At 35.9% G+C, this 27,528-nt stretch overlaps 3 protein-coding genes across 5 annotated transcripts; all 3 read right to left on the bottom strand.

Moving 5' to 3' along the window:
• Nucleotides 1-571: 571 nt before the first annotated feature.
• LOC120211168 (protein IQ-DOMAIN 31-like) lies at nucleotides 572-5,495 on the bottom strand. Of its 3 annotated transcripts, XM_039209775.1 has the most exons (8): nucleotides 5,446-5,495; nucleotides 5,243-5,293; nucleotides 4,660-4,801; nucleotides 4,285-4,575; nucleotides 3,344-3,544; nucleotides 2,942-3,025; nucleotides 1,185-2,148; nucleotides 572-809 (listed from the first exon to the last, which is right to left on the bottom strand). In XM_039209775.1, exons 3-8 carry the CDS (start codon nucleotides 4,747-4,749, stop codon nucleotides 778-780), a joined length of 1,662 nt encoding a protein of 553 aa, XP_039065706.1. In that variant the 5' UTR covers nucleotides 4,750-4,801; nucleotides 5,243-5,293; nucleotides 5,446-5,495; the 3' UTR covers nucleotides 572-777. The 3 variants fall into 3 exon arrangements, with proteins under 3 accessions (XP_039065706.1, XP_039065708.1, XP_039065707.1); XM_039209777.1 differs by lacking the exon at nucleotides 5,446-5,495 and having other exon boundaries at nucleotides 4,285-4,536; nucleotides 5,243-5,343; XM_039209776.1 differs by lacking the exon at nucleotides 5,446-5,495 and having other exon boundaries at nucleotides 2,942-3,022; nucleotides 5,243-5,340.
• An 11,825-nt stretch (nucleotides 5,496-17,320) lies between these two features.
• LOC120211167 lies at nucleotides 17,321-20,783 on the bottom strand. Its single transcript, XM_039209774.1, has 4 exons — nucleotides 19,957-20,783; nucleotides 18,026-18,439; nucleotides 17,746-17,954; nucleotides 17,321-17,667 (listed from the first exon to the last, which is right to left on the bottom strand). Exons 1-4 carry the CDS (start codon nucleotides 20,720-20,722, stop codon nucleotides 17,407-17,409), a joined length of 1,650 nt encoding a protein of 549 aa, XP_039065705.1. The 5' UTR covers nucleotides 20,723-20,783; the 3' UTR covers nucleotides 17,321-17,406.
• A 3,126-nt stretch (nucleotides 20,784-23,909) lies between these two features.
• On the bottom strand, nucleotides 23,910-27,216 carry LOC120211178 (zinc-finger homeodomain protein 11-like). Its single transcript, XM_039209785.1, has 2 exons — nucleotides 27,074-27,216; nucleotides 23,910-24,836 (listed from the first exon to the last, which is right to left on the bottom strand). The coding sequence occupies exons 1-2, from the start codon at nucleotides 27,214-27,216 to the stop codon at nucleotides 23,933-23,935; spliced, it is 1,047 nt and encodes a 348-aa protein (XP_039065716.1). The 3' UTR covers nucleotides 23,910-23,932.
• Nucleotides 27,217-27,528: the final 312 nt, after the last annotated feature.

Genomic DNA, 27,528 nt, shown 5'->3' with positions numbered 1-27,528 from the left:
AGAGTCCGGTTCCTGTGAGACAAAAGATGCTGGGATAATTCCATTGACAGATTAATCTAGACGCAATAACAGGTTAGAATTAGATGGATTCCTGGGAAGATTATCAGGTCAAAAGTTGCATAAAATTCTAACCATTTCCACTTTTATTCTCCATCCACCATCTTTTCTTCACCCCCATAGAATCTAAGGAGCCGTTAAACATGCATAAAGACACTTCTAGATAAACATATCTTTGGACCATTAATGGGCAGATATATCGAAGTTACTATATGCAATGTATATAACAGTTTTCGAGCTACGACAATGGCACAAGTGTTAGGGGGTACCAGAAGGCCCAGAACATCCTCTTATGTCGAGACATTTACTAATGTACTCGGACGAGAGATTTGAGCTACTGTTATGGATAAAGTATATGGTAAACCCTACAGAATCAACTTACAGTACCTAACATACATCAAGATCTCTGAGAGTCAGCTTTGCAAATCAGCACAATATATTCGTCTCGATATTAAATGGATCAAAAGGATGAAACGAGGATCTGAAAAATTATACATACAAACACAAAAGGACCAAAGTAAACCAAATAACCAACCATACCATAAAAAAATATTTACCCATCTACACTCCTGAAAGTGCCGAGGAAATTGAAACATACACCAAGCACACTATATCCTCAATACAAAGAGCAAATTTAAAACGCATAACGAAACTTCTATCAAGTTGCATCTATGCCTGAACTCCATGAGAACTTCAACGAAACAACTCTTCGCGCAAAAATTACCTCTTCCACTCAGCTCTGGCCACCTTATCTGAAATTTCCAAGTCAACAATTACGGATAGTCATCATGCAGAAGCAGCATACAGGGAGAGAACCTTACTTTAATTGAATATGAGAAAAGAATATTGATAAAGATTCATTAAGCAAAGACAATTACAATCTAGTTCGGATGCCTTCCTCAAACTGAAACTTGCATGCTAATTACTAGATAGAACAACCACAAGAGCATGTTTAACTGCACATGTAGACATGAATTTGTGTACTACTGTAGGAGTCAATTTCCAAATCCTACTTAAAGAAAGCATAAAAACTAAGCAGCATATTCATAGGTAATACTGATATAGCAAAACAAATGCACAACATAAGCCCATAACGCATCCAATGTTAAGTTGTGTTTAGTGCTTACCATTAGCATCTTTAGAGGATGATTGAGATTTGTCACCGGAGATGGCACCTTTTCCAGCTACTCGAACCCGTGTTTGAGCACTTGAGGACAGTGAATTTGCATTACTATTGGTTGAAGATGGCAGAGAATATCGCCTGTGTAACTCATTTTTCTCAACAACCTCATGGGTAAACCTTGGGGAACCTTGACCCTTAAGTCTAGCTTTCACAGATTCAGTTGATGCCATATAACTGGGCACTTTTGGATTGTTCTTAAACCCATTTACCTGATTATTAATCTTTGCAGGGAAAGAAGCTCTTCTTTGGTTTGCTTTTGAGCCCTCATCACTGACCTGTTCATCCTTAGAGTTTGACTCCCCTGTCATTGACATGTGCTCAATTTTACCATTATTTTCAGCAGGTGCCAAATCAACTGCAGGACAGACGTTAGGTTCATTAAGAGAAGCATCTTCTGAAGACAATTTCAGATCTGCCTCAAGATTTGACAGTTTTGATAGTGTTGCATTCACATTGCTCATCTTCTCAGCAGATTCCTGTTCTGAAACATCAGGGTTATTAGAACTGGAAGCTTTTTTCAGAGGCTTCTTTGGTTTCTCATTAACAACATCAGACTTATCAGCAACCTCCTTGGAAGGGTCAGAAAGCTTTCTTAAATTGCGTTTAACCCTCCCAAGCTCATTTTGTGGATGCTCCCGAACTGAATCAGCAACTGAGTTGCCAGAAACTCTCCTCAGTCCTTGTTTGTTTTTCTCATGCTCCAGGGTAGAATGATTAGATCCATTGACAACTTTGGCATTGGACACTTTCTGAACACTACGCTTTGCCTTCCCACTCCTAATAGATTTTGATGTAGATTCCCAGAAACGTGACTTTGTCCATCGTTGAAGCCACTGCCAGGATGAGTTAGGTTCCTCTGGACCATACTGAAGTCGTAGAGGTAATACGGCAGGTGATGAGGCCAGAAGCTGAAAGTGATGGAAATGCATAGTCACATACAGTTTGGAGAAGAAGAAAAATCATCACTAAGTTTATACCCATTTCAAAGAAGAAGGAACCAAGAGAAGACCTAAATCTTCCATGCAAAATATTTGACTAATGATGCTAGAGTTCTAAAGTTTAAGCACTTGGAATAACATGATACCTTTTTTTTATCATTTCATGATGTTCAATTGAAAGTCCCATATGTGGGGACCCAAAATAATTGAAGGCATTTTCTAAGATTTAAGTCCTCTGAGAAGAATAAATCAAACATTATCAAGAACTAAGAGTAGGAAAAAGGCAGATGGATAAACAAGCTTAAAAAGAAGAAGAAGAAGATGTACAAGGGGGCACCCAAAATAATAGGAATGATTCTCAGAAGGTGAGATACAAGACTCAAACATGGAGGCTCTCAAGATAAAGATGGGGCATAGAGCTATTTAGATATGACTGGTAGTGGAAAGTTTAAATAGGAAAGATGCCTCTATTGTACTAACATCATATACATTAAGCACTACAGAGGAAAATAAAAGAAAAACACTAAAGACAACAAATAGTAAGAATATTTGCAATACAAGCGCATGTTTAAAGCACAAGAAATAGGAGCGCAATGATATGTTCACAATATATGCATCAAACAACTACTGTGGTGACAAAAGCAGGAATTTTAGGAGCATGAAAATGTCCTCTAAAGGCGAAACATCATGGACTTTCTATCAGCAAAGTTCTCGTTTATATGGTAAGCAGAATCCAATAGTAGTATGAGAAAGTAAACCATACCTTTTGAACAAACACATTATTTGATAAGTTCTTCACCTTAGAAGAAGTGCTCACTCTGACAGAGTCCAGGCTTTTAGAGTCCTGCTTAAATAAATAAAAAATAGCTAGCTTAGAAGCATGCTGTGTAATTAGCTACTCAAAATGCCACATAATGGAACAAGAGGGAGCTCTAGTTTGATTTTCAGATGAGCGTCCTTAAACAAAATAATCCTTTATTATTATTTTTACTGTATCAGTGCCCATGTTGATAGAGATATAATCAAACAAAAAAAATACATTTATTCTCATAGACCCTTTACAGAAACAAAAATTATAACTAAGGCGTACAGCTGATGTTTATAGTTTTTGTCAGGGTAGCTAGAAGAGACAGGCTATCATCTATTGGTCAGTTAGAAAAATCACCTGAAGCAGTCTTTGATGTTTTTCCTGTACTTCAATGGCAATATCTGAACATCTGACCTTTCGACCATGAGCTAGTGCTTGCAACTTAACTATTCCCCATATACAGCATAAAGTAGCAACAGCTTGTCTTCTAACCAAGTGACCACGAATAAGTGCTTGCAGCCTTATGATGCCCTTCAGAGTTCGAAATGCTCGGCGAGCCTTCCAACATATAATATTGTCATCAATAAAGCTATACAAATTTCGGGAGGATAATAATCCTAATATAGGACATGCTAATCTGACTGCAAATTCACTTCTATCACATTTCATAAAAAAGCTATTCTTTTCAAATTTTGCATTTAAAAGTCATATAGAAACTATAAATCGGTATGTGGTCAATTATTTACAAATTGAAAAATCTCTAAACTTTAATATGCTTGTATGAAAATGATATATGTATTAATCTGAAAAAATAAGTTTAGTAAAATGAGTGGTTGACTACCCAAGTTACTGTAAATTGTAATCATTCACTTACACTTCCTATGCTCGTTTTTTGTCAACAGAAAGGAGCTAAATTTAATATTCATGCTAAGAAAGTATGAAATAAACATAAAACATGGAAGCAGCCAATTGTACAGTCTGGCATACCATGAAAGAAGTATGAATCAATAACATCTCACTCAATCCTTGCATAGCCTTAACTTTAAATAAACACAATATCATCCACAACGTAAGGCTTGATGCATGGTGATAAGGTTCCAATATTACCACCCAAATGCCAACTCAAGCAAAGTAAGCAGAACAATGAAAATGCATAATGCATTCAAGTTAAGTTGCTGCCAAAAGTAATTAGCTTTCGCAGAGCTGAAGACTACAGTAGTGAAAGGCTTACAAATTTCATTACCCTGCATGACATGACCTTTAAGTATAACAGTAACTTTTAAAGGGAGAGTAGCTACCAGGTAACCTCTGAAAGCAGCCTGTGCGGTGGCAGCAGCTTGGTTAAGCCTAATCCTATCAGGATCTTCTGGGTAACCAGAATCACCAGTCGCGGCATCATTTCCATCTGTTATTGGAGATGGAATATTGACCCCATCATTTGGCAATTGGGCAGGTATACCCTTCTCAGAGTCCACCGCATTCCAAGAGCTGCTCACTGGAATAGGTGCTGAAATTGATGGAGGATCCGCTGGTATGTCAGACACAATTACCTTGGAAGAAACCAAAACCTCGCCTTTATTTGCAGAACTCTGCACATAACAACAATTAGAATATACGGCATTTCTGATCTTAAAGAGCTAATTACTATTTGAAGATAGTCAGTTCTATCTTACAAGCTTCTCTCTTCCTTTTGAGAAATTGGACTTTGAAGATTTCTTCCCTAGAAGCAAGGTCTTGATCCATTTTGCTGGAGATTTTCCCATCTCAGTTAAGCCCAGAAATAAATAAAAATCCCAAGTTTCAAAATCTCGAAGTCTGAAAAAGTCAAGCCCAACTAAAGCCTCAGAATTTAGCATGTTAGTATTTAACTAAATGAAAGTTCTTTAAAAAGAATACAGCATTTTAAAACAACCGAAGATTCTCAATGTCTTGAACAGTTTGCAATTAATGGCGGACAAAATGTTACGACACTAAATAATCAATAGCTCGTAAGTTACCATAAAAGACGAAAAAAATAATTCAATCATATCAACAGAAACCTGTAGAATCTACATAAGCAGAACAAAACAAAGAAAGTTGGAAACTCTGCAGTAATTTAGATTTTCTTCGCAATCTTAACAGTACAAAGAAAAAGACTAATGACAGAAGTCCACATCTACTTAAGCGAAGGAAAATAACATAGCTAAAGCCAGAAAATAAAATTAAAAGAGAGAGAGAGAGAGCGTGTCGGTGGAACTGAAAATCAAAAGCTTTTACCTGAAAAATGCAGCAAACTTTAAGCTTCAGTTCGCTAGTAAGCTGCCATTCCTGGGGAGAAATGTAAACCGTAATCATTCAGAGATCTGAAGAACGAATCTCATGTTCATATTTAAAACTATTTTTGCAAGCTTGGAAAAAAGGAAAGAAAGTGTACTAGCAACAACAAAAGAAAATATTTTTTGAAGCATTGAAGATCTTACCGCGAAGAATTCCTCGAACAACAAGGTTCTCCAGAATTTTTTTTTCGGCCGGGCAGTGGACTGGGGACTGAATTTCAAATTAAATTGATGCTAAGCTATAAAGCCTAAATGTAATGAAAATGGCCTGCAAAAAACAAAGGATTAATTACAATTTTCATCCCTAATATATCTCCAAAATTTAAATTGATTCATAAAATCTAAAACATGTTCTAATAAGAATCTCAAATTATTAATGTTGCTTTAATTAATTCTTTATCGGTCCAATAATCTGTTTGGACATTAAATACAAGTTTAGATCCGACATAAAATATATTTATTTTTTTAAGAAACTTAAAATATATTGAATAAAATTAGATACTTACGTAAATATTATATGGACAACTTAAATCTAATATCTAAAAGGACTATAAAAATGAATAAATTAATATTTAATATTTTAAATAACTAATATTTAATTTTTAAATCAATTATTAGAATGATAGAGTAACCCGATTGAATAATATTAATAATTTTAAAATTGAATTAAAACATTTAAAAATGTAAATGTTAATTTATAATATGAATGTGCAGCTTGCGAAATTAACTAAAATAAATAAATGAGTAAAATTAGGGATGAACATGGATCGAGTTTTTAGTCAATCCGACCTGACCCGAGAATTTTATACATCCACCTAAAACTCGACCCGACCCGAATTTTGAGATAAAACCCGGCTCCAATTCGACCCGACCTGAAATAAAATAAAATTATTACTTTTATTTTAAAAAAATAGGAACTTAATTGAAAAAATAATATAAAGAGTAATATTTTTACAATTATCCCTAAATATATAAAATATTTTTATATTATTTTTCAAGTTAGGTCAAGTCAGATTTTTTCACTTTAAACTCAAATCCGACCCAAATTTTATTTCTTTTAAAAATATTTGATCCAATTAAATCGAATTGAATCGAAATTCATCTAGTTCAAGTCTTGTATCCATCCCTAGATAAAATATACCAGGAATGCCACCGTTTTCGGATTTAAATGGGCCTAAAGGGTGGGTCCCTTTTAAACATAAATCCAATATTAATTTTATATGATTCTTATTATTAAATCTTCTTTTTTATTTTTTAAAAATTTAATTATAATGATTTTAAATATTTATTATTATTTTTCCATTCTACTGTATGTATATATAAGGTAAGTTTACTTTTGAAAAATGATATTAAACTTATTGTGAATCAAATATTTTATAATAATATTTATTTATATGTTACGTTGATATCAAAATTTCTTTTAATTTATCAATTTAGATTTTTTTCAAAATCTATTTAAAAATCACAAAAATAAATCCAAAATCTATAAAAAAAATAATTATAATATATAATTTCCATCACGCAATCAACGTAAAATCAAAATATATAATTTACCTCTTCCTTCTTCAGCTATTCACCGTTGAGGTTTAAAAGAAAATTTTCCACGATTAGAAAATAAAAGAGAAACCATAAAATCATGTTTTAAGAACATTTTAAGGGTTTTCATAAAAATGAAGAATGTTTTTGGCTCTATTCAAATTATTTAAGAAAAAATAGATACCTCGTCATAAGATTTTTTAAGGTGATGTGATTAAAATGTGAATAATTCAAAAATTGAGCGATCAAATTAAATTTTAGAAAGCTAAATGGTCAAAATAAGAATTCAAACAAAGTTCAATGATGGAAAAACGTAATTTAGCCTGGTTGTAAATAATACTTAAGCCAATCCTTTCAACAATTGCTTAAGATTTTATATTCTAGTGATAATATTATAAAGATTGAATTGATTGATGCTAAATAAGGGTGGTTTCTAGCTGATGGGAATTGCTTTGGTCATGGGACAGATATAATTAGCTCCACTAACAGTGGTTATTAAACATTGATTTGATTGATTGATTGATACTTGGTATCGAAACAACGACAACTTAGCCACCTCGTTATAGCCACAAACAACTTACCCATTAAAACAAGAGAAAATCGCCTCAGTGACCAAAAAAAAGTTATAATATACGATTTTAACTAACTTTTTTTGGATTTGCCAAAATGACCAACAAAATCGCAACGCGAAATAAAAATCGCAACGCGATCCCCAGAATCGCAAATCAATTTCCAAAATCGCAACGCGATTCTTGAAAATCGCAATGCGATAGTACAAATTCGCATTGCGATTTTCCAAAACCGCAACGCGAATATGAAAATCGCAACGCGAACACATAAATCGCAACGCGTATCCGTAAATCGCAACGTGTATCCGTAAATCGCAACGCGTATGGGTAAATCGCAATGCGTATCCGTATATCGCAACGCGTATCCGTAAATCGCAACGATAATCCGTAAATCGCAACGAGAATCTGTAAATCGCAACGATAATCCGTAAATCGCAACGAGAATCTGTAAATCACAACACTGAAATTTTGGGTATATAACACTGAAATCATAAACTAAATCCCTAAATCGCAACTCATTCCATCTCCATCTATCACTCTCTCCGGCGACATCCGTTCCTATATCCAACGACATCCTTCCCAATCCGGCAACAGGTTTAGTTTCGCAGCTCGTCTGTTTAGTAAATTAATTTACAACCATGAAATCATCTAATGTTGATCATGTTTGGATAGATTTGTGTTTTGGAGGGTCATGGGATAATGTTCATGGTGTTTTACAATATATGCCTTTACCCATGAATCTTCAACTAAAATTGTCTTTACAAAAGTTAACTTATGAAACTCTAATGCTACGTGTTTCAAATAAATTGAATTTAGAGCCCCTAAGTGGATTTAGGCTATCTTATCAGAGAAATGGTAAAGTTTATTTGTTAACCGACAATGAAGATGTTGAACGATTCATTGCTTACATTAGTGTTTCACAAGATGATGTTACATTGTATGTTGTTGAACCTAGAAGTAGTATTGTTGGGTCAGTAGCGGGTAGTAATCAACTAAGTTTTTCTCAAAACCCACAACCTTTCTCTAATCCAAATCTCAATCAACTTTCAGCACCAAATTCCGGTTTTCGTATTGACCAGTTAGACGATGATGAGCCAACAGAAAAAATTGTGAGTACTAGTCAGTATTCGAAATTTAGTCTTGGTCAATATCCGGACTTTGATATTGGTCAATACACGGATTTTGATGATGTTTCAGAAGAAGAAACAGACCCTGCGTGTAATGATTTTGATATTGGTCAATACCCGAATTTTGATGATGAAACAGCCGTTGCCGAAGAATGTATTGTTGATGATAATGAGGAGGAAGTTACGACTGTGAATGAACATGTTGAACATCCATTCTGTAATTCATATAATCCTGAAGATGAAAAAGAAGAAGAAAAAGTCCCCGAAGAAAAGAAAATGCCACGGGCGTATAACTGGAATATGCCAGAATTACTTCAAATACCGGAAGAAGAGTTGGTAAAGAAAGCAGTTGATTGTTACACAAAAGTTATTCGTATCAAGAAAGATGATTGTTTTGACACAAAGGAAGACTTGAAGATAGCTTTGTATACGAAATGTGTGGAAGATGGCTATCAACTAAAAGTTAACAAATCAAGCAAAGATCGTTTCGAAACAAGGTGTATGATTGACAAAAACTGTACGTGGCGTATGATTGCAAAGAGAATAAAAGATTGCGAAATGTTTCAAGTTAGGACTTTTATTGATAAACATACATGTTCAAGAACCCAAGTTTTTCCTCACCATAGACAGGCAAACAAAAAGGTGTTGGGTGGTTTTCTGGCTGAGTTAATGTTTTTGAATGGCAGGGTATATCGGGGACATGAAATTATGACTGACATGAATGCTCGGTTCAAGATTAGTATATCATATTCTCAAGCTTGGAGAGCCAAATGTTATGCCTTGGAATTGTTGAGGGGGTCGCCAGAAGCATCGTTTGCCCAACTGCCGGCTTATTGTCACAATTTAAAGCTGAAAAATCCTGGGTCGGTAACTCATATCAAAACAGATAGAGATGGACGCTTTGAGTTGCTGTTTATCGCCATTGGTGCTACGGTTAGTAAATCAATATAATTTTGTTGACTCATTTTTGTTAGTTACATGCATTTCACATTTAAATGATTATATTTCTTGTGTATATTATTTTGTAGATTCGTTCGTTTATTACTTGCATGCGCCCAGTTATTATAGTTGACGGAGCACATTTGAAAGGTCGATACCTTGGAGTAAACTTATTAGCAGTAGCCATGGATGCTAACAATGGGATATTGCCAATAGCTTACGGGGTTGGCAAATCTGAAACCTCTGATTCATGGACATGGTTTATGGGGCATCTTAGGGATTGCATAGGTCCTATTAGCAATCTGACAATCATATCCGATAGGGCAAACTCAATTGACAACGCTGTTAGAAGGTGTTTCCCAGATGCTTTTCATGGACTTTGTGGTGTTCATTTGTATAGAAATCTAAAATCAAGGTCTGCTGGTATAAAAAAGCACAAATGGACATACTGGAAGGCTGTAAAAGCTTATCGGGAAGTGGATTTCAATAAGCATATAAATTGTTTAAGACGTGTTTTGCCTCAGTGTGCTCAAACACTAGAAGATGTCGGGTTTGAAAGATGTTCAAGAGTACATCAACTTGGAGCAAGATATGGTTTCATGACGTCTAATAGTGCAGAATCAATCAACGCTCTAAGTCGTCATTCCCGGAAATTACCCATTACTATGTTAATGGAGTTTTTTCGAGCCTCTATTCAACAGTGGTACTACAAGAAAAGAAACCATGCATGTATTATTTCTTTGAATTCGTAACTTATCATATTTATATATTTTACTAAGTATTGTTTATTTAAATTTACAGGAACATTGGAACATCGTGTTACACCATGGACTGAAAAAAAGATAACGAAACGTGTTGTGAAGTCAACGTCATGGAGAGTTGAACCATGTTCAAACACTTTGTTTCAAGTACTGGATAATAACTTAAATGGGCTAGTCGATCTAAATGCAAAGACGTGTAGTTGTATGAAATGGCAAACATCTGGTTATCCGTGTGGCCATGTTATAAAAGTTGCTCTTCATTTAAACCAAGATGATTCAAGCGCATACGCTATGGATTGCTACACTACAGAAGTTTATCGACAGACTTATGCCGAGATTGTCTACCCTATTCCACATCCTTCTGAGTGGGACATACCAGATGACTTACAAACAGTTTTGCCACCAGCCATGGACAGAAGGCTACCTGGCCGACCAAAAAGTCACGATCGTATACCGTCTAAGGGTGAAGAGAAGAAGAGATCGACATGTAGTCGGTGCAAGGAAAGTGGTCATACAAGGTTGACATGTGGATCACCAGTGCCATCAAAATCATCTTTTCCTCTACCAAAATATGGATCCTCATCAAAATCCAAAGCTCATATGGTGTCAAGCAAAAGGCAATCATCTTTAAAATCCCAATCACAATTGGCTTCACCTTTTGGGACTGTTAACTTAGGTGATTTTTAAATGCAAACGTTGTATTATGTGGATTTTATGTGTGAACTTTTAACATTTTCAGTTGAATTAATGACTCAGGCCAACCATTTTGACTTAACCAACTCTTGTTATTCAGTTGTTATCACTATTAGGCATGCATTTGACTATCGCAACACGGAAATTACAATCGCAACGAGAGAATCGCAATGCGAAATGAAAATCCCAACATGAAAATCGCAATGCGGAAATGAAAATCGCAACGAGAGAATCGCAATGCGAAATGAAAATCGCAATGCGAAATGAAAATCACAACGAGAGAATCGCAATGCGAAATGAAAATCGCAATGCGAAATGAAAATCGCAACGAGAATCGCAATGCGAAATGAAAATCGCAATGCGAAATGAAAATCGCAACGAGAGAATCGCAATGCGAAATTATAAACGCATTGCGATTCTCTCGTTGCGATTTTCATTTCCGCATTGCGATTTTCATTTCGCATTGCGATTCTCTCGTTGCGATTTTCATTTCGCATTGCGATTTTCATTTCGCATTGCGATAGTCATTTTTGCCTTCAACATAATGCAGATTGAAATCAACAAAATCAACCATTACATTTCAATCAATTAAACAAGCACAAATAAGAATTATGTTCGCATCAATTACACAAATCAACTTTTACAAATCATCTTTTACAATCAATTAAACAATCAAAAAATAAGCAATAATTCTTATTTCCGATCATCTACTATTGAATCAACTTTTACAAATCAATTAAACAATCAAAAAACAATCAATTAAACTATTGAATCAACTTTTGCAGCCATACATCATTTTCACGCAGTTCACTTCTGAGATTAACCTGCAGAAACCAAACATTTGCTCAAACAACACTTTCTACACATCTAAAACCTACAAACAGCAAATTATTGAATTCTAGGTACTTAACCAAACATTTTCAAACCAAAAGTATATAAACTTACCAATTGTTTATGGACATTTTTATAACGCGGATGCAGGTAGGCAGCGTCTCGTATATATCGATTTAGCCATATAATGCCGAAACCACAAGCCTACTGCAGCTCTATCTCTATCGGTGGGAGGTAGATACTTGATGCTTCCCGTCGTCAAACGCTCCAACGCCAAGCATACGAGAGGACCACAATCTCCTATGGCTCCGCTCGTTTGTTGTGGCGCGGTCTCGTCTCTAATAACTGTAATATTGAGCTTCTTTGGCTTCTTGTTTCCAGAACGAGTCCAATAATTGATCGCATCCAAGAATTTAGCCAAATGAGAGCTCCATCCCTTAATAACATCTCTTAAATCAGCCAATGATATGTAATTTATCATGCTGTCATACACTATTGTCTTAAGGGATGGGAGCTGAAGCTCGACGAGAATCCAATGTTTACGTTCCAAAACAGGGATAAACACCTGCAATCATAAGTAATAATTCATTCATTTGCGCACTTATTTCATAAAACCTTTAAACTCAATCTAAAATAAATACTAACCTTATCGACCTCCCACCATGCAGGATAAAGTTTAGCTTGTCCATTGCCCAAATCAAATGATTCATCTCGTGCATTCTTCAAGTGAACGGCGTGAAAAGACGTCGACATAATTGTATATCGTATATTTTTATTTTTCTTAAGTTTTCTTATTATTAGAAGACGTGTCACCCACGCATCGATATGCTGTTTTAAAAAAAAGACATATATTAGTGACTTACATAAATTTAAAAAAAAAATTAATCAAATTGAAATATAAGAAAAATATAAGACTTACCCCCCATCGAAATAGCCATTGTCTTCGACCCCTAATAATACGCCCCACCAAGACCGATCAAGCAACAAATAGATATCATCGGTGAGCTTGCATATGTCAGTGAAACACCCCTGGCTCCGCTCATGTAGATAAAAATCAACAGCGGTCTTAGCCCAAAGGGTGTTATCCAGAATTGTGTCCGGTAGTTGTTCCCTCTCCTCTTCAGATACCGGTATGGTACTGGCCGGTAACTCATACGAGAGCCAACTTGAATCCATCATGTCCGGCACGTCAGAGGGTTTCTCAAGAAGCCTACATATGACGCCATGTGAATCGGGCTCTTGAATGGTGGGAGGGACCTCTTCAATGATGACAGTGGCCTCTTGAACGGTGGGAGGGGACTCTCGAGGAATGATAGGGGGGGCCTCTTCAATGATAGGAGTGGACTCTTGAGGGATGACAGGCGAGTCGGGCTTCTTCTTGCGGTGTCTTCGCACTATTGGGGTGTACGGAGACTTAATAGCACGTGCACGCTGTCTGATGCGTGAACTCCGTCGTGCAAGCATAACCCGACGTAAAGCATCCACTCTATCGGGCCGCTAAATAATTAAATACAAAAATCAGTAAATAAACAGACATGATATTTAAACAGTGAAAACAAAGACAAATATGTTTCAAACTTGCATTGTATTCACCCAAGTCATTATTCTATCATAGTTCACAAAATGCATCAGATAACAAAGAAAAATATGTTTCAAACTATACCCTGAAGTTAGTATTTGTCTTTGTTTTGTCTATTGGTTGAAGTAATGCAATCCATTCAAGTTTCAATTTGCAGAAGAAGAAATAGTTTACTTTCGCAACACGAAACTTAAAATCGCAACGCGAAACCAAAATCGCAACGAGAAATGAAAATCGCAACGACAGAATCGCAATGCGAAATGAAAATCGCAACGCGAAATGAAATCGCAATGCGATTTTGGTTTCGCGTTGCGATCTTGTCGTTGCGATTTTGGTTTCGCGTTGCGATTCTGTCGTTGCGATTTTCATTTCGCGTTGCGATTTTGGTTTCGCGTTGCGATTTTAAGTTTCGTGTTGCGAAAGTAAACTATTTCTTCTTCTGCAAATTGAAACTTGAATGGATTGCATTACTTCAACCAAAAGACAAAACAAAGACAAATACTATTTCACAGTGTTAAAGAATACACAGTTTAGCAGAATTGGCAGCAACCGAACAAATTTACTTTCAACCAAAAGACAAAACAAAGACAAATACTATTTCACAGTGTTAAAGAATACACAGTTTAGCAGAATTGGCAGCAACCGAACAAATTTACTTTCAACCAAAAGACAAAACAAAGACAAATACTATTTCACAGTGTTAAAGAATACACAGTTTAGCAGAATTGGCAGCAACCGAACAAATTTACTTTCAACCAAAAGACAAAACAAAGACAAATACTATTTCACAGTGTTAAAGAATACACAGTTTAGCAGAATTGGCAGCAACCGAATAAATTTACTAAGCAATCTAAGTGAAATGACTAATCTAAGTGAAATTACGAGTAAATTTATCATTAAGTTAAATATGGAAAATCTTAAACTTACCTCGTTGCGTAGAGTATGAACCTCATTCTGCAACGATACTATCATCTCACGTAGAGCGGCAACCTCACCACGTAAAGTTGACACCTCCACACGCCATGCACCATCGTTATCGCGTAGAGTACCGATCTCCTCACGCAAGGCATTGACCTCATCACGTAACTCCCTTGACTCATCCCGTGGAGGTGGAGGTGGAGAACAGGGAGATAGGAGTCGTGGCATCTTTGCCGGTCGCCTATCATGAGGTGATGGTGGAGAAGAGGCTCGATGATGTGACGGGATAGGTGATGGCTCTCGTTCTAGAGGTGTATAGTCGGGTCGATCGGGTGATGGCTCTAGGTGAGGTGATGGCTCTCGAATTGGAGGAAGTGGATGCTGCTCATCATCCGTGCCATCAAAAAAACTCTGACTAGCTTGCCACCAATCAGTGACAAGCTCTTCCTCCGTGGGTGTCAGTCTTTGTAATGGAATGTTGGCCTCCTAAAATATAAAAACTCAAACAAAGTTAAACGTCTACTATTAATAACTTGTTTATATTATATGAAAGTATTTGTGTTAACTTACATTATTTATTGTCGCATATGGTATTAAGTCTTCCCAATCCAACAGAGTTTTCCTCTTCCAGGAAATAGCCCTGGGAATATCATTTGACGTTTTTATTGCATATGTACGCATGCTGGGGAAAGCCTCGAATATCCAAATCTACAAACAATATAATAACAAAATTGGTAATTGTTAAATAATTAATTATAATTTTAGAAACATTATATAGAAATTCTTACCTTAAAGGCCCAAACAAAGCCTGACAAAGTGTATTTGGACCCATCGCCCCGCAAACTTTTGCGGTCATCAAAGGCAGACGACAACTTAGTCCAGGTAGCTTTCCATATATACAAACCCCACGGAAACAGATTTCATGCATTCAGGTCCTCTACCAATATTATTAGCTCCAGATGAATAGGTTGTCTGGCCTCTCTGCCTAAAAAGCCGGCATACACAAGTAGTAGAAGGCATACTCGGACAACATCGACGTCATCCATCCGAGTGAAACCAGCTTTCTTTTTAAACAATTTCTTCAGGTCGTCGACATGTAGGTTCGGCTTCTCCATTGACTCATCCGGAAAAACCCGGGATAACCATGATGGGCGGGCGATATGACGAGTGTACCGGCCTACATCATCGTGTCCGAATCGTAGACTAGTGATTAAGCAGAACTCCTTCCGCCCAAAACAAGTATACGCTGGTGGAAAATGAAACCATATCTCTTCCTCACCACGTTGTATACTGTCGGGTAGATTTGATGTCATGGTCTGAAGCCACAAATGGGTCAAATTAGCATCTCCACCCGGATGCTGTACTCTCAGCCATGGCCCGAAGCAGGTTTCCTCAAACAATTGTCTTTGAGCAGGTGAAAGCTTCGAAGCAATTGTAGTGGCCAGGCTGACTTTATTTCTCAAGGTCAATTGAGCCGAAAAAAATTTCTACAAAAACAATAAACATACCAAGTTAGATATACCAAAAACTACACTGTGAAGATATACCAAAAACAATAAACATAAAAAGTAGTAGTTTATTCTTGAAACTAAAATTTGCAACACTGTTTTGTCTTTTGGTTGAAATGAAAATCGCAACGAGAGAATCGCAACGCGAAATGAAAATCGCAATGCGATTTGGTTTCGCATTGCGATTTTCATTTCGCGTTGCGATTCTCTCGTTGCGATTTTCATTTCTCTCGTTGCGACAGTCATTCTCTCGTTGCGATTTTCATTTATCTCGTTGCGACTCTTCTGCAAATTGAAACTTGAATGGATTGCATTACTTCAACCAAAAGACAGAACAAAGACAAAGACAAATACTAACTTGAAAATCGCAACGAGAGAATAGCAACGCGAAATGAAAATCGCAACGGCAGAATCGTAACGCGAAATGAAATCTAAGTGAAATGGTTAATCTATTATTGAAATGACCAGTAAACTTATCATCAGTTTCAATATGAAAAACCTACAATAATGCAAACATTTCAAAATAAAAATAATTAAAAAAACTAACCCTCGGAGGTTGATTTTCCATTTCTGAATATTGTGAGGGATTTCTGACCGTGAATGGTTGTGAGGGATTTCGCCGGAGATGGGGACGGAAATCTTCGGAGATGGGGACGGATTTCTTCGCCGTAGAGAGTGAGAGATGGAGATGGGACTGAGTTGTGATTTTAGGTTTTAGGTTATGAGTTGCGATTACGGGATTTTGTCTTAATATTCGTTTTTGTAATTTGAAAATAAAATACGCGTAGCGATTATAATGGCGCTTTAAATATCGCGTTGCGATTTACGGATACGCGTTGCGATTTTATGTATTATCGTTGCGATTTACGGATACGCGTTGCGATATACGGATACGCATTACGATTTACCCATACGCGTTGCGATTTACGGATACACGTTGCGATTTACGGATACGCGTTGCGATTTATGTGTTCGCGTTGCGATTTTCATATTCGCGTTGCGATTTTGGAAAATCGCAATGCGAATTTGTACTATCGCATTGCGATTTTCAAGAATCGCGTTGCGATTTTTGGAAACTGATTTGCGATTCTGGGGATCGCGTTGCGATTTTTATTTCGCGTTGCGATTTTGTTGGTCATTTTGGCAAATCCAAAAAAAGTTGGTTAAAATCGTATATTATAAGGCATTTTTGGTCACTGAGACGATTTTCTCTTAAAACAATCTTTGTTGTTCTTAAAATTTATAGATTTAAACATAAGTAATTATAATTAGAGGTGTTTAAAATCAAAGTCACATTTTAAACTATATATATATATATATTAAAATTACCAGGTCAGGTTGGGTATTTGATTATAACAAAAAATTTGACCCAGACTCGACCCAACTACTTGGGAAAATCATGGGTCTGGTACCCGACCAGATCAAATAAATTTTTAAAGAATTATTCGGTTTTTTAGGCTCAGGTTGACGGATCGAGTCAGTTGGGTCAGGTATTTTTGAACACGTTAACTGTAGCAGGATGCTTAAATATTTATTGTCAGATGATTGAAAGTGTTTAGACCAATTATAATTTTGTAATCAACTTAGTTTAATAAGCAACCTTTATTACATATATGGGGAGATGTGATGGCCGTGATGCCGTTGTTAACATGGGAACAGTGTAAATGAGGGCTCTATCTCTATCTTCCTGCTACTTATAAAGTTAATCCTTTTTAATTTTTCATGGCACCAAACTAACTGATCCGGGTTTATTTTCGACATGTTTATGACTCGCGAAACCAATTTCAGTTCAACGCCAGCGATGAACAATGCATGATCTAATAGGTTCCCTTGATGTTCTTGCCTTTGGAACTTCTTTATTACACATTTGGCGCCTCTCTGAATTTCCTTGAGCCTCTTCTCCTTCTGCAATATGGGAATGAAAATTTTAAAACACAAAAAGGAAATGTATTCAAAGAGGTTCAGGGAAGCAATTAGCCAGACCTTTTGAAGATCTGTTCTAACATCCTTCAAGAGATCGAAATCGATAGGCTCATGCGGAGCAACCTGCGATTGAAACCGGGCCTTGGAGGTCGATTCCGGTTCGTCTTTATCGGCTCTGAGGAATTCCCAGAAAACATGCATTGATTCCTCAATGAAGTCTTTTAGCATCTCACTTGAGACTGCATCTTCCTTATACTTTGAGCAATCATCTGCAAGAGCATTTCCAATATTTGTTTTAGAGGTTAAACTTAAAACACGTGTTGGAGATTAGATAGATCACCTTTGATAACCGGAACCTGAAGAAGACGTCGAACCAAACATCGGCAGTTGACGTAATTTTCAACTCTGGATCCGGTTCGAAATGGTTCGTCCTCTAAGAATCTTTGCAGAAGGACTTGAAAACGTTGGAATTCACCAGCAACTTGGTTATACCGATTAACACCAAGGGTGTTACATTCCAACAACTTCTTCACTTGTCCAAATTGCCAATGGAGTATTGCCCATGAAAGACATATTTGTCCAACATAGACTGTCTCAAAGTCCTTGTGCAATCCTCTAATCAACTTCATTGTTGGGTCAGCTCCAACCTTCCTTTGTCCGAATGACAATGCTTTACGAAGTGACTTAATTGCTGGTGCTGAAGATTTTGCAGGTGTGCTTAGTTGAATTGGTACATCTTTTAGTTGAAGTAAACCTAAGTAATCACATCCAACAAGGGGATTTAGAATCTTAAGACATGTTTTTGTAGGGTACTTTAGAATCTTAAGACATGGGTTGACAGATATCATCAGATGGCATTAAAAGAGCACAATCTGATAATGAATATGCACCTCTAATGGCATCATGGATTTGTGGAAAGAAATTGGATGCATATTTGTTGGTGAAATAATGATGGGAGTAAAGAGGGGATAGAGACCCACCTAGCAATTGAGTTCTTTCAAAATATCTCTTTCTGAAAAGGAGAAAGAAGACAATATCCTCCATAGGTAATAAATATGGGAAGCTAGGTGGCATCTTCTGCAATTTGAAGCCCTTAGATTACATGAGACAACATGGACCCAAAATTATTTGATTAATGGTCTAGAACGATTGCAATTGTTAAAAGGTTAACTTTTAATTTTGGTCCCTCTGTTATACACAAATTTGAATTTAGTCTTATTTTAATTTGATATAATTCTAGATAGAAGACTACTGCATTTTTTTCCTCTTAAAACACCTATTCTAACTTCTTATGTTTATATGGATTTTTCAAGGTAAAGTACATTAGAGGTTACTGAGCTTTTAGAAGTTACAAAATGATCATTAAATTTTATCTAATTGCTATAAAATATCATTAAATTTTATCAAACATTTACAAAATGATCACTAAATTTGTCAAACTCATTATAACACTCATTATAACATTGCAGTGACCATTTTATAATAAATTGATAAATTTAGTGATCATTTTGTAAGTTTTGAAAGTTAAGTGATCAAAATATTTGTTCGAGTATAGTTTAATGGCCTTCAATGTACTTTACCTTTTTTCAAGATGGAAGCAATTTTAAAAAATATGTGATCATTTTAAACCAAAAGTGCTAATGATGTTGTCTATTTGAATTATATTATTAAAAATAGAGAATCAAATTATGTTAGATTGAATATTGTGATTAAATCTCAATTTTAAGCATATTAGAAGGACCAAACCATAATTTGACCGAAAAAGTCATTAGCTTTGATGGTTCAATCAATCCTTACTCTAAAATGATACTAATGTCATTAGCACAAATTAATTCAGTTTACATTATCTAAAAAGTTGTGAATTTCTAAAATGATACTGATGCCATTAGTACACGGGTTAAGCATATAAGATTGAATAAAAAATAGGATAAATTACACATTTAGTACCTAAATTTTCAGTTTTGGCCTATTTTAATACCTAAATTTCAATCTTTTTAAAATCATACTTAATGTTTAATATTTGTTTTATTTTAGTACCACATTGTTAAAAACTTAATGTGCTTAGTGCCTAAATTATTAGTTTTGGAACGTGTTAATACCTAAACTTTCAAATTGTTTTAAAAGTTAATGTTAAATTTTGAACAGTGATATTAAAATGAAACAAAAACTAAACTTTAGATATGATTTTAAAAAATTTAAAAGTTTAGGTACCTACACAACGTAAGAAATCAAAAACTTGAAATGAAAATAAGGGTAATGAGTCATACTTACGGATTGCATGCATGGCCTGGGAATTCAGAATGTCAAGTTTCCTCATCTTATGAGAGTAGCTCTTGTAAAGCTGTTGGATCTCAGCAATGTGATCATATCTTTGGTCAATTTGCAGTGGCCCGATCACCATGTTTGGGGACTCGAAATCTTCTAAAATAGTTGCAAGTCCACCTGTTCTCGCAATCTTCACTTCCATTTTCAGCCGCTCCATCAAATCATCACCGTGCTCCCAACCAAACTCTGAATCTTCATCGTCTTGCATGATGCTTGGTCCTCTGCTCTTTTCTGGGGAAACCATCGACTCCGCTTCTTTATCATCTTCTTCAAATATTGTTGCTTTGTCACATGAAGTCCTTGCGTTCCGTTCATGGTTTTCGTGTTCCACGTTTTCCAAATACTTGTCGATTACGGAACTCTCAAAAAAGTCACCCGTTTTCTGCTCTGCAACATGTTGATCATCTTCTGATTCAACCTCTGCAATGAAATTCACAACTGATTCCTCTGTTTTTTCTCTGACAACATCTTTGATGTCTTGTTCTGTCTGCTCCATAGTTGTTTCAACAACAGAATTCCTGACATAATCCTCAACCGCCTCTTCTTCTTTGATATGTTCCTCAAAGTCGAAACTCTTTTGAAAGGAAAACCTTAGAGCACATTCCTCTATTTTTCTCTCAACCTCAACCTCGACGTTCCCAAAATCAGCACCAACAGGGTCCGACGAATCAAGGATTCCACCGTTGCAATTGGCGGAGTCATTTGAGCCCATATAGAACCCATGCACGGTAAGTCTCTTTGTCGTTGGTTCTTCAATGACTCCGCTAATACTTTTCCTATACAGAAACTCATACTTTCTGGTGCTTGCCGCCATGACAAAACTCTCTCCTTCTATGTTTCCTTGATCAACGACCTGATCATTGCCACGTCTTTCGTTTTGCTCGTAAAAGTTTGAGCCCAAATCCTGGAGGTATCCATTAATCGGCCACCTGGAAAAGACCCGAACAAACAGATAAAAGCATTAACTTAAAAGGAAATATAACACTTAAATAAACATAAAAAAAGAGTGTTAATACCTGAAGAATGATCCAATGAATTTGAGGAGGAAAACCCAGAAGAAAGTAACGACTCGAAACATGTTTCGAAACACGAAAACGAAATCAAAATGAGTTATTTTCAACGTGATGAATATGTTGGCACCCATTGATTCAATCGACCTTCTCATTTCTCGACTTTAAGCACAGCTACAAAAAAAGTAGGACGGTCCACTTGTTTAGGAATGGAATCTTTGGAGTTAAGTTGATTGTCGAAAGGCCAAACTTTGGCCAGCACATCTATTTTAGAGAAATGGAAAAAATGAAAGCTACTTCTCTAATGGGAAAAAATATTTTTTTAAGATTATAATTTTCTTAACAATTGATTATAAAATTATATACGTTAAAACAATTACCCTTGCATTCGCGTATTCATGGGTGCTTAAACCCATGGTCATTAAGAATAATAATATTATTTTAACCATTAAGATAAGATGGTTCTTATAATCGTCAGTATTATTAATTTTATTGATTTAATTTTTATTTTTTTAATTCATCAAACAAACGATAAAGACTTGAAAAGGGCCGGATGGTGGCTAATGTTAGAACTCTTTGTTTGAGCAAAAGGCTCTTTCTTTTTGACGAGAATTATGTATGGGATTTGGTCGGTGTTTGGAGTTAAAGTTTTCTTTTCTTTTTATAATAATTTATAAAGTGTATTTTAATTCTAACCCAACGTGGGATTTCAATACATAAATATATGAGATCACTTTATTCGGTAACAAATAACTTCATCAATAGCAATGACCGGCAAACATCTTAGCGTATAAATTCATATTATTAATAAATAATATTTAAATTATTAAATTTTCAAAAGAATTTTAAATTAAAATATTTTTGTTTTTAAATTTATTATAACAAATAACATTTATTAATAGAAAAAACGATATGATAATACTAAACATCAATAATATTTGATTTTTCATGGAGGAAATTGTTGTCCGAGAATGTTTCATGACACGAATCATTGTAATGGGAAAAGGGTCGTGATCTAAATATGCCATGGCATGCATGTTTCAGAACAAACATCATTGTTAATGAAGAACTAATAATTAATAAACACTAATTTTCTTCTTCTTATACTGTCTTGGCTCTTGTTTGCCAAATGGCAATAGTTTATGCACTGCAATAAAAATAATTATGTATATTCCTTTAAAAAAATATTTGTTTATCAGTCCATTAAGCTGATGACAGATAGGTTTAAATATAGAAGAGAAAAGGAATTAAAAATCTTGGACCGACCAAGGGACCAAAGGCCAACCAACGAGGAATCAGCACATATTCCTGCGCGTCATAAATGCAGCCTTAGCCTGGGAATTCTTAGGGAGAATTGTTCTCCTCTGTACCAAATATCCATCACTCCCCAAAGATGCCAATTCTCTACAAACTTGGATGGGTTGATAAGCACTTAATTTTAGATAATAATAAAAACATGGAATCCAAAAATAATTTAAGAACTAATGTGTAAAAGATAATCAAATTCAAGGACTAGACAAAGATTTATCCCTTTCATTTTTAAATTTTGATCGAATTGAACTGATTAGACCCAGTGGGTCATCCGAGACACGATCAGATTTTGACCGAGTGGGTCATCCGAGACATGTTTTAATAAGGCCTAAACGATGCCATGGTAAAAAAATTAGCTCATTAGATTATTTCTAAAATTAATTTGGGATTTACGATAAATGTTATAGTGCAAGGCGAACTGATCACACCCACATAATTTTTATTCAAGTTTTTCACGTCCACATAATTTTTATTCAAATTTGTTACATTGAAGTGACGAATTTCAATAAAATATATTTTTTTATTAGATTTTATCATGTTAGAGTGACAAGTTCCAATAAAAAATATATTTTATTAAAACTCGTCATGCTCATGTGATGAGTTCGTAGTAATTGTAACAAATGTCATACTTCTCAAAATAAAATATCTAGTATCTTATTATGTTAAATAATTAGCTCGTCTACTGTATTGGGTCAAAATTGCCCTCGTTTGCTAAATATAGGGCTTGAAAACATTTAATGAATGTTGGGCCTAATCTCACACCACTGTCCCAATCCCTGTCCCTTCATCCTTTGCTGCCTTTTAAACAAACAATTAAAGAAAATCTATCAGAAAGAAAGAAAGAAAGAAACTAAATTTGTTTAATGCTTAATCACCCATTTTAGAAGCTTAAACACCGCCATATAAGATTAAGGCTTTTCATTTTATGTCAACAACCAATAAATTTAGTAAAAGCTAATCATTATGTGTGTACACATACTAGTTAGTATTAATAGCCGACACTTCCTTGAAGGGAGAGCAGTTGTAGGTTGGTCCATGTTTGATGGAAATTTAAGGCTGCCATGCCCTCCAAGACAATATTGAAAAAGAGAAGAAGAAATGTAAAAAAATTGGGTGGAAATGTACTGCAGATTTAGTATTATTATATGTGACCAAATAAGTAACTTGGTTTTGTTGCTCATCATCATTAGGCAAAAGGATCAAAGTATTATTTTATATTACCTTAACTAATCAAACACTGCTTGGCTTTAAGGAGGTGGATTAAGTAATAGATTCCAGACATAAATAGAAATGTTCAAATCTATACCATCCATCAAATTTGTAAAGAATCATGGAAAACGACGAATTAAAACAATTAAAAAATGTGAAGGGTTTGGGGTTTAAGTCATTCAAGGTATACCAAACTCAAAAGCAGAGATAACTATACTGTTTGCATATTCAGGACATCACCTAGTCTGAACAAAACCAGCAGCTCTTGGACAAATTAAGACAGATTAACAGATGATATAAAACTAAAGGAAACTATCACCTCTAAGATTCAAAACAAAGAACAATGACAGAACTAAAAAGCTTGTTGAATTCTATAAATTTATTGGGTTAAATTAAGATGTAGAAGAAGAGCCATTGTTAGTAACATGAAGCTGAATACAAGACTTATTGCTGTTGTGGTTGACATTATTGGAATCAAAACTATTTCCAGCATTGGCGTTCCCGTTATCATCTTCATTGTTGTCTCCACTAGTACTGTTGTTGTTGCTGCAATCAAGATTGAGGTTACCGACAGCTAACATGTCTTTCTTACCAAAAGTGTTCTTGTTGTTGTGCATCCAGACCTTGAGAACCCCTCTATCCACTCCCACTTCATTGCAGAACTCTTTTATCAGCCTTTCCTCTCCCCTTGGAATCCTCCAACCAACCCTCTCTGCAAAACCATGCATCTTTTCTTTCTGTTCTTTGCTGAACTTTGTCCTTGCCCTCTTCCGGGTGTTGGTGCTGTTGTTTTTGTCAGTGACTTCAGCCCTCTGATGGTGGCACTCATCCAAGGGCGGCCCTGAGTACCCGGTTCTCAAGGCCAGCAGCATGTGGGGTGCAGAAGAGTAGTAAGAGTAAGGGACACGTGAGGGTGGGCTGTTCGTTGGGCTTGGACTTGAGCTAGGAGGGTTAGGCAGCGGTGGCGGTGGCAGGTGATGGAGGAAACCGGGACCGTCATAAGGATCACGGCGGTGGAAGTTGCGGTGGCAACCACAGACTGCACATTTGAAGGATGCAGGGTCCGATTGGGTAGGCATGAACTCGCCACAACCATCAAGCGAATGTCCACCCAAGCTAGCGGCATGGTTTTTGAGGCACTCTTTGTAGGAAATCACCATTGGCTGCTGATGGACGAGGAGCGACAAAGCCTTGTTGTTGTTGGGGTGTGCATCTGATGAAGACTCGGATTGTGCGTACGGGGTGGTTTTAGTGTTGTTGATTACCTCCGTTTCTCTAAAAAAAACAAGGTGAAAGCTTGATGGGGGTTAAAGGGTGGACCTTTTTAGTGGGGTTAGGGTTTTGCTAAAAAGCTCAAGAGAATTCCTTTTCTCTTGGTCTAAAAGTGGTGAATAATTGAAGAGAAGCTTGTTTGATCTAATTATGATGATGGATTGTTACAATGACAAGTTATTGCACTCCCACCCACTTGACTTAATCTTTCAGTAAATCATCTTGTTTTATGAACAAGAGTTTTGGTTGCCCTTGTTTCCAATATTTTATTTTAATTAATTTGAATCGAGTCGGATCATACATCTAATTATAATAAGTAAATCTTTCGATAAAATATTTTTACATACGTAAAAATTCAAACTAAAAATATATTTAAATGATATTAAATTAATTATCATTTGAACCGTTAATTAATCCTTATATTTATATTATAATTAGAAAAAGTTAAAAAGGATCAAGGGTAGGGGCCATGTGAAGGCATCCCTTTAATGACAAATCAGTCTCCTCTGCTTCCACGTGTTAATCGAAAAGCAAAAGCAAGACAAGTTATGTTTTTATTATTTATAATAAGCTTTCTTTTCCAATAATAAACCTATTCTAACCCTTTCATGTTTTTTAGTGAGAAATTAGTGACTAACAGAACATGCATGTGTCGTGTAATATTTTTATCTCTCCCTGTAATAGGCGGTGCTCTTATCAGAGTACAAATCAACTAGTTGAACCTGTAATTATTTGTTCATAAATAGAGTAGAATACAATAAACTCATGAACCAAAGACTAGAGTACCACATAGATTAAAGATAAGGACAATTAAGTTAAAACGTCGGCAAGAGATATGGGATGGTTTGGTCGGCTCCTTTCCTAATGAAAACATAGTAGTTATGGTCTGGTTCTGTCTTTTATGTTTTGCAAACTCACCACAATCCTCGTTCTTCAATCATGCTTTTTTATTTAGAATCTAAGAAACAAATCTAATAGCCACAATCAGATTAGCGGAGTACAGAAGCGTCAAAAATCAAATCCCTTGTAAAACTTTGGCATGATCACATTAATTGCTTTTCCTAATCTTGAAATGAGAGTAGGATATGAGTCTTAATCACTTTCAGGGCACGAAAAATGACAAGACAAGAGTTCTAAATCAAGCAATAAAAGACAATTCAATGTTCAAAGACACTAGGATTAAGCAATAAAAACAATTGTCTTAATCACAATCATGTCATAATTCATCAAATAAGCACGCGCATTAGTGTACTGTTTGAAATTAGGGTGTGCATGATAAGGTTGGTCGGATCTTTTTTCACTTTATTCTCCGCCCGAAAAATAATCTATAAAATTAGATCGAATCAAAATTCATTGATTTCAATGAAATTGAATTCGATTTTTTTATCAAATTAGATCGTTTTAGATGAGTAAGAACAAAGCAGCTGTAAATTATTATTATTATTCTCCGTGAAGCAGACCCTGCAACTGGTGTTTTTCAGAACAACCAACAAGAGGGTTATTGTCCCAACAATGGGGCATTTGTTACCATGTCCTAATTGAGGGGGTTGGTTTTAAGGACTCGAAGTGCCCAAATTCAATGCCTATGACAGCTAGTAGGACTAGAAGTGGTCCTTAATTTCCCTGCTGAAGCACCTCGTGTTGTATCAATCTTCCCCACTCTTTTTCAATCTATTGAACCAGAGTTGTAATACCCTAAATCCGATTGGGCCTAGAGTGTTACACTAGGTTGTCGAAGCAACCCCTGATCCTCAAAACCTGTTTATTTCCTTTTTAAATGTACTTAATGGTATCATAGTAAAACATAAACAATTGTTATAAAAACATTTTACAAAATCAAAGCTCCGTGACACATGATTTAAATAAAAATAATATATCTGGAAGTTCACAACTCAAATACATAAGGTTCTATGAATACACATGTCTACTAAAGTTACAGTACAATATTCTGTCGGAGATGCTAGAAGTCCTACGGCAACAGTGCTCCACGAGCTGCTCAAGCTACGGACCTACCAAAGGAAAACATCTGAAGGGTGAGCTTACAAAGTTTAGCAGTATAATCGCTACTCTAGAACAACATAAGAATTTCATAAACTAAAGCATGCTAGAGACATATTACTAAGCATGTAGGTACAAGCATGATTCCAATCAATGCTACCTACGTAAGGTCCTCCAGCTCTATCTCTCGAATTTACGTCTCATGCTTCTCTTAGTCTTCGCTAAGAGCCCCGCCATGAGTATATAAGTACTAAGTCTCTAACCTCATTATCATCCTATAATGCATCACAATGCCAAACACAAAGACAGTACCCGGTATCACAGAGACGCTGGTACTATCACTCAACAATAAGTAAGCATTGTGGTGTAGCTCGGGGTTACATAGCATCACATAGCTCACACCCATGTTTGCTTAATAGAGGTACCTTGGGTAGACCTGGGTCACACAACATCATCATCTCCCAAGTATCTCAGGTGAGGTCCAGGTCACATAGCATCGACACCTCCCAATACCTTAGGCTAGGTCCGGGTCACACAACATCGGCACCTTGCACGACTAGTATACTCCTATTGAGTACTCGGAACCTGATTGAGTCACACAACATCAGTACCACGTTCAACTAGCAACTAAAGTGCATCTTGTACTGACTTGGAAATATCCGAATATCCTATGCACATAAGACGACCGTCCTAGTGCTAAAGTAACTCGGGTGTCCTC

The sequence above is a fragment of the Hibiscus syriacus genome, unplaced genomic scaffold (assembly GCF_006381635.1).
Source record: "Hibiscus syriacus cultivar Baekdansim isolate YM2019G1 unplaced genomic scaffold, ASM638163v2 tig00109960_pilon, whole genome shotgun sequence".
NCBI classification, from domain to species: Eukaryota; Viridiplantae; Streptophyta; class Magnoliopsida; order Malvales; family Malvaceae; genus Hibiscus; species Hibiscus syriacus.
The sequence above is the reverse complement of the archived record's forward strand: the minus strand, read 5'-3'. Positions and strand labels throughout refer to the sequence as shown.